This window comes from Stegostoma tigrinum, chromosome 24, assembly GCF_030684315.1.
Source record: "Stegostoma tigrinum isolate sSteTig4 chromosome 24, sSteTig4.hap1, whole genome shotgun sequence".
Classification (NCBI taxonomy): Eukaryota; Metazoa; Chordata; class Chondrichthyes; order Orectolobiformes; family Stegostomatidae; genus Stegostoma; species Stegostoma tigrinum.
This window is the reverse complement of record NC_081377.1, coordinates 24,399,855-24,417,888: the sequence shown is the minus strand read 5'-3', so window position 1 is coordinate 24,417,888 and position 18,034 is coordinate 24,399,855. Positions and strand designations below refer to the sequence as shown.

Sequence of the window (18,034 nt, the reverse complement as noted above, 5' to 3'; positions counted from 1 at the left end):
CCTGTTATTCTCCATATTCACGCACACAGTACCCATTACGGGCAGATTCAGGATATCTTTGAAATGGGCATTAAGAAATAAACTTCCAAAAATCTTACAGAGCTGTAATATTCAAAAACACGTCGGAGTGTGTAACTCCTTCTGATTAGAAAGATTTTAACACAGCTGCAAAAACAAGCCTTCAATCTGTTTCCAAACACGATGCATTGGAGATTCAATTGCAGATAAACGTCACCGTTATCTCAGATTTTAAGTCTTTACTTAACTGATATTTTCTTGTTTATTTTCTTGAAATATTGTTGTGAAGCTGGGTACAGCACTTGTGGATTGGGAGGCAGGAAGTTAGAATTTGGTGTTTGTGAGATGCTAGGGGGGAAATTACTACACAGTCTCCTTAAAAGATGATGTGTTTTTTCTGTGCTTAGAGGTTTAAAATGGATGTCTGTGAGCAGCAGCTTGAAAGTTTGCAAGTACACAGAGAACACCCAAGCTGAAACATTTGTATCAAAAGACCGTACAGTTAGCAGCCCAAGCAGCAGTTTTTACCAAGACAACAGGTTTTTGAATTTAGCCAATAAATTTGAACCAGGCACTTAGATACCAAAAGCCAATTAAATTTAAATCTGATGATTTGGAATACATAGGACCAATTCTACTGTAAGAAATATTGATACGTCATTGATGGTGTAAAAGAAGGGGGCAGGTGAACAAAGCCACAGAGCAAGCTGCAATCCGCCAGAGCTAATGGCTCTCATCTACAAAGAGAGAATCGCTGGCTCTCACAGCCTCCTCTATTTCTTATAAATAACAACAGTACCAATGGCACAACTAGTTAATATTCCTGACAGGAGTATCATTGGCATTGGAAAAGGCATCCCTGACAGAAAAATCAACAGAGAAGGCACAGAACGTTCTGGAAGATGTAACCTGGTTGTAATTTTGAGAGACTAAATTCTATTATTTTTACATTACAGCATATCATTAGAACCTTGTTTTATTTGGGAATAATTAGTGGATAAAAGGAATTTATTTGGTTTGTTAATAGCTTGGCTAAGCTGTTCACTGTTAGAGTTGGATAAATTAATTATTACTTTATTTTAAAGTGATTGTCAGGAATTTATTTTATTTAACCACTTGAAGTTGCTGAAAAGCAGATTATAGTACTTTTCACACTCCTTTTACAGATTATGAAGAGCGGTCCTCCTCTTTGAGTACTTCGGTTTCAGTTCTCAGAGAGGTGTCAACCTCTGCTTTAAAACAATATAGAGAAACTTTTATATATCCTTTCTAAGTCCGCTGACATGTACCTTTCACAATACTGATGGCTTAAATTTTCTCAGTTCTAACAAATTAAAAACTTCTACTCAAACTCTCCTGGCCTGCAAGTTTCACAGACTAAAAAGTATTTCTTGTTGAGATGACCAGTTCCCCTGAACTTAACTGTTGAAAAAAAAATTCCACCTCTAAGATAAACTTTCTGAACTGTATTCTAAACTCTTCTGAACTAAAGGAATGAGCCTTCTGTTCTCAAGTCAAAGCTAAGCTCATTGCCTTAATGTATTTACTCTGCCTGTCTTCAGCCCAATTTTATAAAAATGTTATATAATAACACCAGAAGGATTCTTCCAGGCACTTAACTACAGTCACAAGATTACTTAGAACTGATATATTTAGTTCACTGTTCCGAAAATGCTTTCTGATCTTAAAATCTTGCAAAAAAATTCAAGAAGCTAATTCACATCCATTTTAATAAAATGTGAGGCTGGATGAACACAGCAGGCCAAGCAGCATCTCAGGAGCACAAAAGCTGACGTTTCGGGCCTAGACCCTTCATCAGAGAGGGGGATGGGGGGAGGGAACTGGAATAAATAGGGAGAGAGGGGAAGGCGGACCGAAGATGGAGAGTAAAGAAGATAGGTGGAGAGAGTGTAGGTGGGGAGGTAGGGAGGGGATAGGTCAGTCCAGGGAAGACGGACAGGTCAAGGAGGTGGGATGAGGTTAGTAGGTAGCGGGGGGTGCGGCTTGGGGTGGGAGGAAGGGATGGGTGAGAGGAAGGACCGGTTAGGGAGGCAGAGACAGGTTGGACTGGTTTTGGGATGCAGTGGGTGGGGGGGAAGAGCTGGGCTGGTTGTGTGGTGCAGTGGGGGGAGGGGACGAACTGGGCTGGTTGAGGGATGCAGTAGGGGAAGGGGAGATTTTGAAACTGGTGAAGTCCACATTGATACCATATGGCTGCAGGGTTCCCAGGCGGAATATGAGTTGCTGTTCCTGCAACCTTCGGGTGGCATCATTGTGGCAGTGCAGGAGGCCCATGATGGACATGTCATCAAGAGAATGGGAGGGGGAGTGGAAATGGTTTGCGACTGGGAGGTGCAGTTGTTTTTTGCGAACTGAGCGGAGGTGTTCTGCAAAGCGGTCCCCAAGCCTCCGCTTGGTTTCCCCAATGTAGAGGAAGCCGCACCGGGTACAGTGGATGCAGTATACCACATTGGCAGATGTGCAGGTGAACCTCTGCTTGATGTGGAATGTCATCTTGGGGCCTGGGATGGGGGTGAGGGAGGAGGTGTGGGGACAAGTGTAGCATTTCCTGCGGTTGCAGGGGAAGGTGCCGGGTGTGGTGGGGTTGGAGGGCAGTGTGGAGCGAACAAGGGAGTCACGGAGAGAGTGGTCTCTCCGGAAAGCAGACAGGGGAGGGGATGGAAAAATGTCTTGGGTGGTGGGGTCGGATTGTAAATGGCGGAAGTGTCGGAGGATAATGCGTTGTATCCGGAGGTTGGTAGGGTGGTGTGTGAGAACGAGGGGGATCCTCTTGGGGCGGTTGTGGCGGGGGCGGGGTGCTACCTACTAACCTCATCCCACCTCCTTGACCTGTCCGTCTTCCCTGGACTGACCTATCCCCTGCCTACCTCCCCACCTACACTCTCTCCACCTATCTTCTTTACTCTCCATCTTCGGTCCGCCTCCCCCTCTCTCCCTATTTATTCCAGTTCCCTCCCCCCATCCCCCTCTCTGATGAAGGGTCTAGGCCCGAAACGTCAGCTTTTGTGCTCCTGAGATGCTGCTTGGCCTGCTGTGTTCATCCAGCCTCACATTTTATTATCTTGGAATCTCCAGCATCTGCAGTTCCCATTATCTCTGATACTAATTAAACCCACATCCATTTTGCATTGTTTTGAAATTCCAGTCAAAAAGATATATTTAGCTTATGCCACACTCACAGTGATAATCTCAGTCTCAAAGACATGTGCAGGGTTTACACTTAAGGCCACCCTGGTATTTGAAAATGCTAGATAAAAATACGGCAATGCTGGAAAGGCACTATAAATCAGAATTTGTGGTCAAGTATCTTAAATATTGTACTTTCATGAGTCCATTCTCATCTCCTTTGAGAGATAAAGATTTCCCTTTGAGATGGGAAATTTTTGAGTAGGCCCAAGCAACTCATTGGCAAAAAGTTAGTTACAGTACATCGGGAATAGAAATATGCAAGATCCTGTATTTCAATGAGTAAACCAACTTTTAATATTAATTTATAATGGTTTTTCAATCCTTTATGCTTTTATATCTGCAGTGTTATCTGGTTCAATCACTTGTGATTAGGCATGTTAATGTCAGTCAGTAATGCAGAAAACCCTGGAATCAAGAAATGACTTGTTCCCAAGCATTCCAGGTCAAAGATGTTGTGGAGATAGCAAGGTGAAGAGCTGGATGAACACAGCAGGCCAGGAAGCATCAGAGGAGCAGGAAAACTGATGTCTCGGGTCTGGACCCTCTGTTGCTGCCTGGCCTGCTATGTTCATCCAGCTTTACACCATGTTATCTTAGATTCTTCAGCATCAGCAGTTCCTACCATCTTTCAGTGTAATAGACAATCTCTGTCAGTTCTGCTCTGTTACTGGGAAATGTTTTTTGCACTCTGTCCAGTGTTTCTGTATGCTTTTTGTAGTTTAAAAGTAGGAACAGTACACATTTTTCAAAGTATAGTCTGACCAAGATTCACATAAGTCTAATATAAATTAAACACAAAGCAAATAAAACATAAAAATGAAAAAAATAAGAAATAAAAACAGGAAATGCTGAAGCACTCAACAGGTCAGGCGCCATCTCTGAAGAGAGAAGCAGAAATAACATAACAGGCCTGAGACACCACATCACTAGGATAATACCCATTATATAACCTTTCTATTTTATTCTGCCCATACAGAAATAAATTCTGGAACTTTCTCCACATTTCAACTGTCTTGTTAACCAGAGTTGCTGCTTTAACTTTTCTTCACTACCCTGTTTATTCTTTTATGTTGTAAGGAATACGTTATCTCCTTATTTATCATGTCAATGTACAGCACCTCAAATTTGTCTGCATAAAACTTAATTTTCCATTCACAAACTCATTATGCATGTATATCAATGTTTTCTCATATTTTGTTACAATCCAACTTCCCAACACCCAATCTGATGTCATCTACATGTTTAGAAATTGTGCTTCCAACTCACAAATCAAAATCATCTGTGACGATTAAGAACAAGCATTCAGACACTGATCCCTGTAGAACATCACTTCTCACCATTTGCCAGCTTCTGTTGCTATCCTTAGCCTTACTCTCTGTTCTCTGTTTTATAGCCAACTTTCAGCTGTTTGTCCTCTGACTCCAAAAGATTTGACTTTAGTCTTGGATCTACCACGTGGTACCTTATCTAATACAGATTTCAATTTCAACCACTTTATGTTTTGTTTGCTGATACCCACAGGAGTCATCTCAGTTGTTCATTTGAACCTACTTCAATTTTTCCTTTTAAGCAAGGCTGTCAGTGGTGCGATGATTTGAACATTTCCAATTGCTGCACTTTGGAGAGTGAGAACTCCCTCTGGGTGCAGCAAATATCAAAATGGATAGCACGACAACGTTCTTGTATGGAGTGTGAACTGATCATCGAACATTGCTTGTTCAACATATACCACCACTGACAGCAAGAACTGCAATTTGCAGTTGTATAATGCTTTTAACATTGTAAAACCTTCCAAGGCATTTCACTGGACAATTATCAAACAAAATTTGGCACTTTGCCACAGAGAAGCTATTAGTTCACAAGCTTGGTCAATGAGGTAGTTCATTAGGAACATCTTAAAGGATGAAAGAGAGGTAGAGAGGTTAAGGCAGTAGAGATAGAATTCTAGAACTCGGAACTCCATGACTATGGAGGTAGAATGTGGGAGTCCACCAATGACTGAGTCACACTAGCCAAATTTAGATATAACTAATGCATAGATTATAACTTAAGCAGGAAGTATGATGGTCAATGTTACAGATATGGAAATAAATTGTCTTCAAACTTATGACTGGAAGCTTATCTCAAAGTCAAATATGACAGTATGATTTGGCCTCAGATATCTGTGAGGGAAAGGTGTGAATTTGGGAAATAAGAAATGTAGATAATGGGGTGTAGATGATGGTTTTGTTCTACCTAGTATTTATCCAGAGGATATTCTGCTCATCCAGTATGGGATATTGGACAGCAGTTTAATAAGTTAGAGACAGCAGAGAATTGAAGGAATTGGTGGTGAATCACATTTGACAGCATCAGCGTACATATAGAAATTAATGCAATATTTTGACTATGTTCCTGAGCAGGAGCAAGTAGATATAAGTAGGAGGAGCTGAAAGTTGGGTACTTAGAGGTTACCAGCAGCATTAAGGGGAAGAGAAACCATTTCAGGTGATTCTCTGGCTTTAGCCGGAAATTGAGAATGAAACCAGGTGAGTGCAGTTTCACCAGCTGCTGCAGTTAACTATTGTGGTCAATGAGGTTCAAGATACATTGAAAAGGGTGAGGAATAATCATTCACCTTTGTCACAATCATAAAAGATGTCTTTTATAACTTTGACATATACCATTTCAATGCTATGCAAAACTGATTGGGAGGATGTAAAAATATGGTTCTACGCACAAATTCTGAAGACAACAGTGGTTTGGAGATGAAGAAGGTTGGCAATAGGGTGACAGTTTGCAAGGTCTTGATGTTTCTTGGAGGATACTGATTGTGAATTTGATGGAAACATAAACCGTATTGGATTAACAGAAACATTTGCACTTTAGCATTGGGAAGCTAGAAGCTACTGTTTCCAATCCCTGCAAGTATCACTTTCAACCAATACTATTTTTCTCCTTTACACTGAATCAGATAGTGCATCATATTTGAAATCTGAGCTATGCTTCTGACCTCATGACCTCCCCATCACGAAGATGGCTTACTTCCACACCTGTGAGGTGAATCCTCTGTGCCCTTGCCTCAGTTCAGCTACGAAATCCACAGCTATGCCTTTGTTAACTTCAGACTCAATTATTCCAATACTCCTGTAGCTAGCACTTCCAACTTGCACCCGCCAAAATACAGCTGCCCATGTCCTAAATTGCACCGCAAGCCTCCTTCTTGTCTCTTCACAGGGTGGAAAATGATTGGAACTCTTTTCCACAAATGGCAGTCAATGCTAGATCAGTTGTTCACTTTAATTATCTGAGATTACATTATGTTTTGTTAAGCAAAGGTGTTAGGGATTTGGACCAAAGGTAGATACATAGAATTAGGCCACAGATCAGCCATGATCTTATTGAATGGTGGAACAGGTTCAAGGGGCTACATAACCCGCTCCTGTTATTATGTTCCTACCTTGTCAGCACTCATCAACTTGCATTTGCTTCCAGTCTTTGATTTTAAATTTCTTGTCCTTGCTTTTAATTCACCCAATGGGTTATTCCATATTTATTTCTGTAACCTTCTCTCGCCCTACAACTCTCTGAGTTTCTCCAATTCTGCTCTTTTGAGCATTTCCCAATACTCAACTTTCAGAGTTCAACCAGTGGCAACTACTGAGTCTTCAGCTGCCTGTGCTATAACCTCTTACTTTCTAAAAGGAACCCTTACTTTCTAACACCATTTCAACACTCTACTCCTCTCTTCTTCTTAAAGACATACCTTAAAACTTGCCATTTTAATCAAAAAGTTTTTGATTATTAATCACAATATTTCTATATGGCTCAAGTGTCAAATTTGAGTTGATAACACTACTTTGAAGACCCTCTGGGCAATTTATGTTAAAGGCACTACATAAATGTTGCTGTAGTTGGATTCTCAGGGAGCAACAGAATATCACTGCTTAAATTGGAGTATATTAAACTATTCTCTGATCACATAGTATCCATTATTAATTTTTAAAAATGTTCTACTTTCAGTCATTTTACACTGCATTAAATTAATGTTAACTGTGCAGTTAAGGAAACGGTACAGAACACTTAGTAGACACTCCTTTAACAAACTATTTACAAAACATGGCAATTCTCTTTTACATCGTAGATATTTTATCAAGCAGCCTGCTTTGGACATCAGTAATACGTTTTACTTAAGAGACATACGGCCGTAACATCTGTGTAATAAAACAACAACATTGTTTAATTTTTGATTAACTTATTTCAGTCGTTTAATTTTAATTCGTTTACCTCATTTCCTGAATATACGTTTGATTTTTTTTTGGAACGTTTCTTCTTAAAAGAAAAACTCTTTCCCAATACTTTCTATCCAGTCAAAACATGGAGGATAAGAGGCTGCTTCACTAATGTTCCAAAACTCTCTCAAAAATCACTGCCTTGACTAATTTGAATTACAATCAGGCGGGCTGCTACAAAAACAGCACATTCCTATATCCCATCACCCGCTCCTATTAAACATAAGTTCAAAGTATTAGTGTCACAACTGCGTGGTGGCTTTTCGTTCTTTTATTTCTATACCACTGCAGTAATTTCCACTCTAAACAACAGTTGATGCATGGCAATTCTATTAGCGTAAACGAATAAATTGTCAAAATCATTTTTAACTCATTATTTGTTTGTTGGTTTAAAGATTGGTTATATTAAACACAATTCGGAGCCAGAGACATGATCTGATTTGATTATCAACCAACGCAGACTATGAAGTCATAAATGAAGGGATGAAATGTAAGTTATTTTCAACCCGTGGCATAGATGGTACCTTTCCACTATGTGATTTAGGAAGTAGAGTCCACTGTCGCATCGCTGAGATAAACATTGCTGGGACAAGACGGGGTAATCCCTCTTCGTGAAAACAATATTTCTATTTCAATCACTTTTAAAAAAGCAACTGAACAAGGTGCGTGAACTCCTTGCATTTCAACACCATCAACTCATTCAACTGAGAAGTTCAAGTATTATGACAATTTTTTAAAGTTTTATTTTTATACCCTAAGTTTGCTAGCTTTATTTGTAAATTATATATAGCACAAATGCATGAATTCATCCTGATAGGTTTGGATTCGTTTACAAGCACAGCTCTCTGGGCGATGTGCATCTTTGCAGTATTTTATCCCTCATCAGTACAACGAAGGCGCCAACTAGCGGCAATCTTGTGACATTAGCAGCCCAACAATTCACATCCAACTAAGAAAACACACGTCCCCCGGACTGAGCCACGTCCTTCTGGAACGGACTTTACTGTATCATTTTGTTCAAAATTATCTCTAATCGAATTTTACAGGCGGAAAACTTTTTTTAAAAGAAACAAAACTGTAATCGCGGCTACGTCAGGACATCAATTTAGGAATGAACGACATTTACAATATGAAATAATTTCAAATGAAATATTACCATAGCTATTAAAAAGATGAATGGCTGTAATTTCTAAACTTAAACAAATCAAGTTTGAAATGGAAGATTTGTTCTGGTGAGAGGTATACTATTGGTGGCGCAGGCCAGGGTTTAAAACCAATTTTTAATTAGCCAGCAGTAAACTGCGCGGTGCTGAGGGGTAAGCAAAGAAACTCTGGGGACCCACAGTGTTGAAACATATCGAGAAATGCATTTTTTTCATTGGCTTTTGGATTTATCGATTGACCCGTGTGAGGGTTTGTATAATTCTGCAAAGAGACGATTGTTTGTCGTACCCAAAGCAGGGATTTGCTAAGTAGTATCGAGGGAATGCGTTCATCCTGATGTTTGGACTCGTTCGGGAATGGGAAGGAAGTCATCCACAGTAATGTGGCGACGTTTCCGAAATCAGCAGAGAGTTAGAGCGAATAACTTCCCCTCCTGCCATTTTAAAGGAAGGTTTGAAAGCACTCATTCTTAATCTCAAATCATATTTCTGGGCAAGGAGGCTTTCATGCACAGTTTGGACTTGTTGATGTGGTGTGAGGTAACTGTAAATCCACAACCCGCCAAATCATTTTAAAATCAAAAGATCAAGTCGGGTTTATAAACTCTTGTTGTGGAAGAGAATCCAAATTAAGTGGAAAATAGATTCCACGACTTTGAATCATTGGCATTTCCCAATGTCTGAATTTAAGCAAGAATGCATGATTCGTTAAATGGATCAGTATTTTTCTTAAATTGCAAAATTGGAAAGTACGCAATCCCCAAATTAAATCCACTAGGTAGTCTACTGGAGACAGACGTTGGTGAGCCATCTTTCAGCGAGGCACACTCCCACCCTCCCCTAGAAAACGCCCTCTTTCAGACATTTCGTTATCCAAACCGCACTGACATTCCCGAAAACGTGAATACTTAATAAACCATCGAGGAAATTCTGGAGAAATAGATATTTGATGAACAAACTGACCCTTCCGTTTGTTTCATGCCTGAAAACCAGTAGCTCTTATTGGAGAGTGAGAATTTCGTCGCTTGGGAGTCATAACCAGCAGCCAATGATGCGGCGTAAACCATTGGAGAAAAGTAATAAATGAGGCGTCAGTGATTTCAATTTTTTTTAATGAATAGAAGCTTAGATTCCACATTTTGTAATCTCCAGGAAAGCGCTATTCAATAGAAGAAGAAAAAAATCCAGGGTTGAAGCCAATTTAGCCTGCAGTAACTTGCAGTGTAGGTGAAAACAGCATCAGAATTTGACAAGTATGAGGAATGAAAACGGTTAACCAGTTGCTTTATGTTTTTAACGCCAGTAACTCTTCAGATTTTACTGTATTACCCAAACGCTGCTGCGGCTGAGAGGGGAAAAAAATCCTGACAAGAGGCGGCTTATGGCAAATTCTTGTGGGCATTTAATGGTGAGGGTTATTGACAGCTCTTACACCACACTTAGCACACGATCTGTCACCATTCTACAATCCTACCTGTTATTTCAAACAGCAAGCCGCATACTCCGAAACCCCAATATCGGTCAAAGTGGTCGGGATGCTGAGAGATGAACTGGTTGATATTTTCTTTAGGGAAAGGAGTGGTGGACGGAGAACAGCGGTGTATATTCATTTGAAACAGCTTGGATTAATTCAATTAAAATAGAATGATAGTGTTACCTTCCCAAAAAAAATCACATCTTGCAGCATCACTAACATAAAACACCATCAGCCTCGCTCACCGTCTTAAACTCAAAATAAATACCACCCGTTATGAAAAAATCAGAAGGAAAAGTAATTAGTTCTGACTGTCACTGGATTCAAAATATTAATTCTATTTTTCTCTCGACAAGATGTCGGATCTGCTGCTAAATTTTTTCACTTCTTTCTGTTTTTTTTCAAAAAACGTATTTTAAAATTATTTTTTCTTCTATCTGGTCAATTCCACCATTTAAACAACAGCAACTGAAATTACATGTGTGAGAACTTTCAATGGGCTATCACCGTCCGCCCAGCGTTCGAAATGTCTGTACAATTTATTTTGAAAGGAAAAGATCAGGAAAAGGAATTAAAAAAAACACAAACCCTTTGATTAAGTAATGCAATTTTTGTAAGAAATGTAGAGTGTTGCTTTATGGAATACCAACTAGTGTTGGCAGACACGTGGACAGATTGGAACAGAAAATACGCTGTGCATTACTTTATTATTTTAAAGAAAGGAATCCCATCCAAACGAGCTGATACAGTAGGCTACCGACTCAAACTAAACTCGAAATTTCACTTAACCGGGAAAAGGGCAGGTGACTGTTCAGCAGAAGCGAGAGCTCTCCACGTGTGTTACCTGCAGTGGACAATATTTCATTTGGTCAGTGAGTCAGCGCTCAGCATAGAACTAGTAAGGATCTGTGTGTGATGTTAACACGCAGAAAAAATCAGAGCAGGGTCCAATTCCATCCATGAAAATCAATCTAAGGCGTCCACGAATCCTGGAGTTTGGTTTCTTTGGGGACCATCAGCGGCAATGCACTTCCTGCCATAATGCTGGAAGTAAGATTGTCATGGTCTGGATTTTGGGGCCTCCCCAGAAACCCCGAAACACATACACACACACACATACACACACACATACACAGTTATTACATCCACATCGTCTCCTGGTTGTGACGATGACACCTCAATGATACACTTCACTCGTGGGAGTGGGTGGCTGTGTCATTATTGTCGTTACACCTATCATCATTTCAATCGTGCTAAATAAAAACACAACATGCAAACAGAATGCCCTCAGAAAGGGGGAAAAAAGACATTTCAGCTGTATCTTTCCAAACCTGGCAGTAATCATTTGCGTAATCTATATACATGATTTATAAACAGCGCCTGTTCTGTTCCTGACAACACACATTATGTACATAGTCAAAAACAATAGCTCTCTATCTTTTATTGTATTTGTATAAGCATGTAAGATTACCAAATGCATATACTTTATCTAATTCAGGCTCAACGTGCGCCAATTTCAACGTTAACGTCCTAACTCCCTGATTTACTCCACAGTTCATGTTCACTAAAGTGGAGAACTCAGAATGTCTCTGGCCTCGTTCTAAAGCCGACAAATCCCATTCTAAACAGTACTGACTTGTCGATCTTTACGCAAGGAAACTACTGTTTGTAATTTTCTGTTGAGCTATGTCAGCTATGTAAACATATTAATAAATCGCAAAAATGCACAATATCTGAATGGGTCTGGGCTCCAATCGGGGGACAGGGGCGGGACCCGATGGGAGCTACAGCTTCTTTCGGGAGAGCCCAGTTCTCATTGGTGGTGTTGGCCGGCTGGGCAGAGGCTTAGGTTGTGATTGGTGGGGGGTGTGTCAGTCACTGGGAGCTCGGCCCCTCAGGTTAGGTGACGGAGGCTGTATATTGGCCGCTCAGCGCACTTCCCTGCTTTAATCAGAGAAGCCAGCAAAACTTTCTGAAAGAAACCCCGAGGATTTCACTCAATTCATGCGGAGATTCGCCTAGCGGACTGCAATCTTTAGGACTGCTGTTTAAAAAATAACATTCGCATTTGTGTTGTTTGTGTGTGAACATTTTGTTTGGTGACGCTGCAGCGCCCTGTTGGTGTGCGCGTTTTTGGAAGTGACCAGAGATCTGTTTGGTGATAGACGTTGACGGGGCTGCAGTGATACTGAAAGTGAACCGTCTCCTCTGTGGCTTGGCTCGGCGTTGGGCAGCGAGAAGTGAAGCCTTCACGATAAGGATCCCTGCGAGCTCCATGGGGGGAAATGGTGTTCAGCCGCTTTGAAGCTGCAGAACTCTTGGCTTGCTAAAGAACTTGCTGATTCGGAGGTTGTTTGCAGACAACAGAAAGAAAAAAAAACGTCTTGGCACTAAAAGCGGATCCTCGAACTTCTGAGTGATCTCTGGGCAGGAGGAATGGACTATTCAGTATCTCAATAAATAGGAAGGAAGCCAGTTGAGATTATTTGGAACTCAAAAGGACATTTCGATTGAAGCGTGAAAAAAAATTGATCGTAGGTCTTCAAGTTGGCCTTTTGAGAAGAAAGACTTTCTCCAAATTAGGGAGAGGGGGAAAAGAGTTATTTCAGCTGTTTGAGGCGGTTCATTGCCGTAGTCTGAAGCCTCTTTGTTGCTGTCCTCTAACCCGAGTGTTGTGATGCGTATTCCCGTAGATCCCAGCACTAGCAGGCGCTTCACTCCTCCGTCCACCACGCTGACACCCAGCTCGGGGAAGATGAGCGAACCGGTCTCACTGACTCAGCCCAACCCTGCAGGGCTGTCCCGGATCCGGCCCGAGACCCGCACGGTGGTCGATGTCCTGCAGGATCACGCTGGCGAACTGGTCCGGACGGACAGCCCCAACTTCCTGTGCTCGGTGCTTCCTTCACACTGGAGATGTAACAAAACTCTGCCTGTGGCATTTAAGGTCAGTATCTTTTCTACTGGCTTGTTGCTGTCAAATTGGGAAAGGTTCTGCCGTATTACAACCACAACCGCAATATTTCTATACAGGTCAGTGCCTGTGTAAGAACACAATCATGATAATACCATAATCTAATAATATTGATTAAGATCATGCGAGACTGTTTTTGTTTAAAAATAGCTGAAAACAAAACAGGATAAGCATAAAATCACACTGCCTGTGCAGAGGTTCAAATAGACCATGTTTTTGACAATGAACTTGTGGATTTTTTTTAAAGTTCACACATTATTGTGTAATTAATAAATTGTTACTAATCTAATGGAGCACATTGCTGGTATTTGTAGTTGGCTTACGCCTCCAAACAGAGCGGGAATGTATTGTACCCATTGTCTAACTAGTATGAATATAATGAACCTTCAACACTAGGATCTATGGTGGTAATATGGGCAAATCTGTTCTGACTTCATTTAAAACACACATTTGACTGTGGAAGCCTCCGCAGCAGCTTCTAGTCAAGTTGGGAAATGTATTTTGGATTTTTTTTCTCTTTCCCCGATGTTATGCAATCCTTATAAGTGACGGGAAACTTCATCATGTTTGGCCGTCCGTTTCTCAGCATAAACTTCCATATCTGAATGTGATGCTCTTCCACCAGCTCCTATAGCCCGGTTACTGTCGTCGAATATTAAATATATATATGGCACTGGAAAATGTTTGAATTTTGCGCCGAATTATGCCGAATACATAACGTGCACAGAAATGACAATTTTTTTTCCGCACGCAAATGTTTGAACCTCCCCACAGTTAGTGTAGTTGTTGGCTGTATTAATAGGCGTTAGCTGGGAGACAACACAAAATCTGTTTCCCAAAGTAGAAAGCATGGAACGAAATGATTCCAGCCTTTAAACAAAATCTACAAAACGTTTGGCCGTTGAGTCTAAGTTAGTGCAGGTGTTCCAGCAAATCCGCTTGCTTCCATCCCCGGTTTCAAACAGGAGAGGATGTAACGGGACCTCCTTTTTTACAAGCAGCAATGTTCAATTCAAATTCCAATCCCGGGGCAGCAGGCAAGTGGGAAAAAGAATAATAATGAAGGGATTTTCCGAAATTCGACATGGTAGATGGGGCTACATTGCTGCATTTAAAATACAAATTGCAAAACCCCTGTCACAAGATTCTTGCTTTTGGGGAAGAAAAATGTCCTCGGTCAAGATAAAACGCTAAATAAATGGTTTATTTCCTATTAATTAAAAGTGTGCACACGCAGAAACACGCCCATTATAAATAGATATCACTCGAATTTACCCAAATCCTGTGAAGGAATTAATATTTGAGATTATCTACATTTATTTGGAGCCAGTTGGAGCTGATTTGACTCAAGTTTAGACCCATGCAGTGTCGTGTGGGCAGATTTTCCGAGCTGTCAGCGCGTTTTCTTTGTGGGTTTCAGTTCTTTTCGAAGTGTTTTAACCCGAGGAAACGGTTTGCATGGACAGGTGGTGGCTCTGGGAGATGTTCCCGATGGAACCTTGGTCACAGTGATGGCTGGAAACGACGAGAACTACTCGGCGGAGCTTCGGAACGCGTCGGCTGTTATGAAGAACACAGTGGCCCGATTCAATGACCTCAGATTTGTGGGAAGAAGCGGACGAGGTATTTACACCAACACCAAATCATTTGTGGTTTTTGGGGGTTCGGGGTTAACAGTAACCTCTTTTGTTTTCCTCGTTCATATCAGGCCGCTTCAACAAGGAATGCTTTTCCCGTTGTTTTTTTTAGCCGTGGACGCAATTTTTTTACCCCAAAAAAACTTCTCTGCTCGATTTAACTCATTTTATCATCAGTTCAAAGAAATTTGACGATGCGAAATCTCTTTTGTTCGGAGTCGGTGACAATCCCACTTTCAGACAAATCTTCTTCTTTTCGTTTATCTCGCACTTCACTTAAACATTTCTTCAATTCTTCCGTTTGTACTTTCACATGAATTAAATCCCATTTTGGATGTATTGAAGTCGTTTCTGCTTCTTTGCATCCAAATGTGAACAGTTCCCAAAAACCGCCCGCATTTGGCTTTTTTTTATTTTAAAAACAATAATGTCAATTTCTTCCCGTTCCTTTAGAACCGGAATGTCTTTTGACAGCTTCCCGTATCTTCTTCGTTAATTCAGTTCATGAGAAAACAGGTTCTGAAGATTTGAGCTTGATGAGCGGCACTCAGTTCGAGGGTGTGCCCGACTTGTTCCACGGTCCCCGTTCCTCTCTCTCGGTTTGACCATTTGTGATCAATTGGAGAACCAGGGAAAGATTTCTTCTTCGGCTTTGTAACACTTTATGCTGCCAATTACAGCTGATATATTTATATTTAAGCTGTTATTCATAGGTAACTATTTCAAAAGAACCAAATCCCCGCAGTGTTTTATTTGCAAAGCCCGTTCAATGCGAGGCTTCCATTTCGATGCCCTTCCACTTTTTGCTCTTTTAGTGTGTATTGAAGGAGTACTCGATCTTCCTGTAAACGGCATCATGGCCGGTTCGAATTATACTTTTTTTTCTCAGTAACTAATCAGCAAAAATGTTCATTTAAACAACAACCACAAAAAGCGTGATAACTGTGAGGCCCTCTGTACAGAGGAGTTAAGAGCAGAATAAGTAAAAACCGCAAACCCTGTACAGGAGGAAAGCACTACCGTTTGAAAATAAAGTCACTTAAAAAATGCATCGCTTTTGCTAATCTATAAAATCATTATAAGCATATGCTGTCACAGCTTTATTCTGAAATTAAACTCTTTATTCATTTGACCTAATATTAATTAAGTACTCAGAATGATCAACAGAGACCATTCCGAATGTAAAATGTAAGAGGGACCGCGTATAATGCGTTACCTTTGCAGACAAAACAGTCTTAACTTACAGACGCTGCCATCGCTGGTTAAAAAGTAGAGATATGCTATTCGGACTTCTAGCTGTTCAAAGTCCTCAAGACACATAAGATTTAAGTATCTTGAGAGTAACAACTTCAGTATGTTTTCGTCTATCTCTCTCTGTTCTCATAAAAGATTAGATAATTTACAGTTAAAGCCAATTAAGAAAGTAAGAATAAATGTAACCAAATGTAACACTATTACCATAAGAAAATTAGCATGTAATTCAAGTCAGAAATATGGTTTAGAAAGCATTTAAACAGGAAGGGCAATGTTTTATTACCTGCAAGATGCATTGCGAGAGAGGCTCACCCTCGTAAGAGCTCTACGTAGATGCCAATGCTTCAGTGTGCTGATGTAGATGTTTTAGTTTTAATTGGTTCGTGGGAGCTTGCCATTACCAACCTTATTCCCATCCCCAACTACCCCTTCTCTGGCAACTGTGAACCTGACCTTGGATGTTCCTTCTGCCTCGTAATTTCTGGTACACATTTCAGAATATTCATGCTGAACTACATTTCCTCTTTAATCAGCATTCCTTACAAAACGTACCGCACAGCTTCCAAATAACACTGAATGTAGGAGAGACTTATTTTGTATTTACATAAAAAGCTAATGCAATTCCACCTTAGATTTAGATTTATGTTTATTCCTCATAAGCATTACTAGTCATGATCCCAATTTAATTCTCAGAACTGCAAAGAGTTTTGCCATTATTGGAGAATTTTAGTATTTACTTTAATGGTCTGGTCATGTTTTAAAATTAGATTTTGTCATCAGGCGAATTCTGCAGCCAAAATATTGAAAATAATTTCAGTATTTACAGAGATATTGCAAAGCAGCACATTTCAGATGAATTTTGTCAAACTAAATGCAAGATTGTGTTTAGGAATTGGTTAAAAATCTGGAAGTTGTTGAGTACATCTGTTACCATTAATTGAAGCTAATTATTTAAAACCACATAATGGAGGGAGACCCCTTTCACTTGGTTTTGCATACTCTTCTATACTGTTCCAAACCTCCCAATAATATCTGCCGAAAACATTTCTAGAACCTATACAGTGAATGGATAGGGATCACAAAAGGAAATCAGCTCCAATGAAGTTAGCAATAATTGAAAGGTGCATTCTTTCAATGCTTGAGAGTCTTTTTTTGTCCAGCATTCCAATGAAACAGATATTGTAAAATATTAGAAATATTGCATTTAATTAAATAATTAGTGTTCAGATATAATGTGAAACAATTACTAATGTGGAAAACCTTAAACTCCAAATGAATAGTGTATCTAAATCATCTAATTTGCAATTGTATTATATAAAATTATACACAGAAGTCAGTTTTGAACACTTAACGTTGTAACTATGAATAGGAAGGGTTTAGAGGGATATGGGCCAAATGCTGACAAATGGGACGAAATTTATTTAGGATATCTGGCTGGCATGGATGACCGAAGGATCTGTTTCCATGCTGTACAGCTGTATGACTCTAATTAAACTGACATGTAAACACAATAATTCATCTGTTGGCTGAAATGTTAATACTATGTTATAAAGTTAATGCTAAAAAAGGAGATAACTTTTATGTAGAAAATATAGGAATTATTTCTGGTTTTTGGTGGTTTTGGTCTTTTTTAACTTATTACAAATTCAGTTTGTGGTGACACCGTGATAGTTTGGTTTTAGAAATAATTTTTTTAATGCAGTGACCATACTATTCTATTGATACTTTAACAGCCAACTTTCATGATATTAATATCCATAATGCATTACAGACATGATCATCCTGCTAGAATGCTGTTCTTGGTCGTAAACATAACATGCTAAGCAACGCAAAAGTAAAACATGCTAGGCTACCATGTAAGCACTCTTACAGAACTGCATTTTATATTCATGACAAACATATCTATCTGTTTAGAGTCTAGCATATTATTCATGCAGGAAATAGAATTCCTTCAATCTATTTCAAATACTATGAATTCTCAGTTAAGTGTTTAAAAGATGTAGTGATCTATTCATTGTGAGTTTTTGGTGGTG

The 18,034-nt window shown here is 39.9% G+C and overlaps 1 protein-coding gene across 1 annotated transcript in view; it reads left to right on the top strand.

Annotated features, from left to right (window-relative positions):
- Nucleotides 1–18,034, top strand: part of runx3 (RUNX family transcription factor 3) — a 168,499-nt gene that overhangs the window by 94,816 nt on the left and 55,649 nt on the right. The window contains exons 3-4 of the mRNA XM_048558315.2: nt 12,830–13,083; nt 14,577–14,733. Of these exons, the coding sequence (XP_048414272.1) occupies nt 12,830–13,083; nt 14,577–14,733 (411 nt within the window). The remainder of the gene's footprint in view (nt 1–12,829; nt 13,084–14,576; nt 14,734–18,034) is intronic.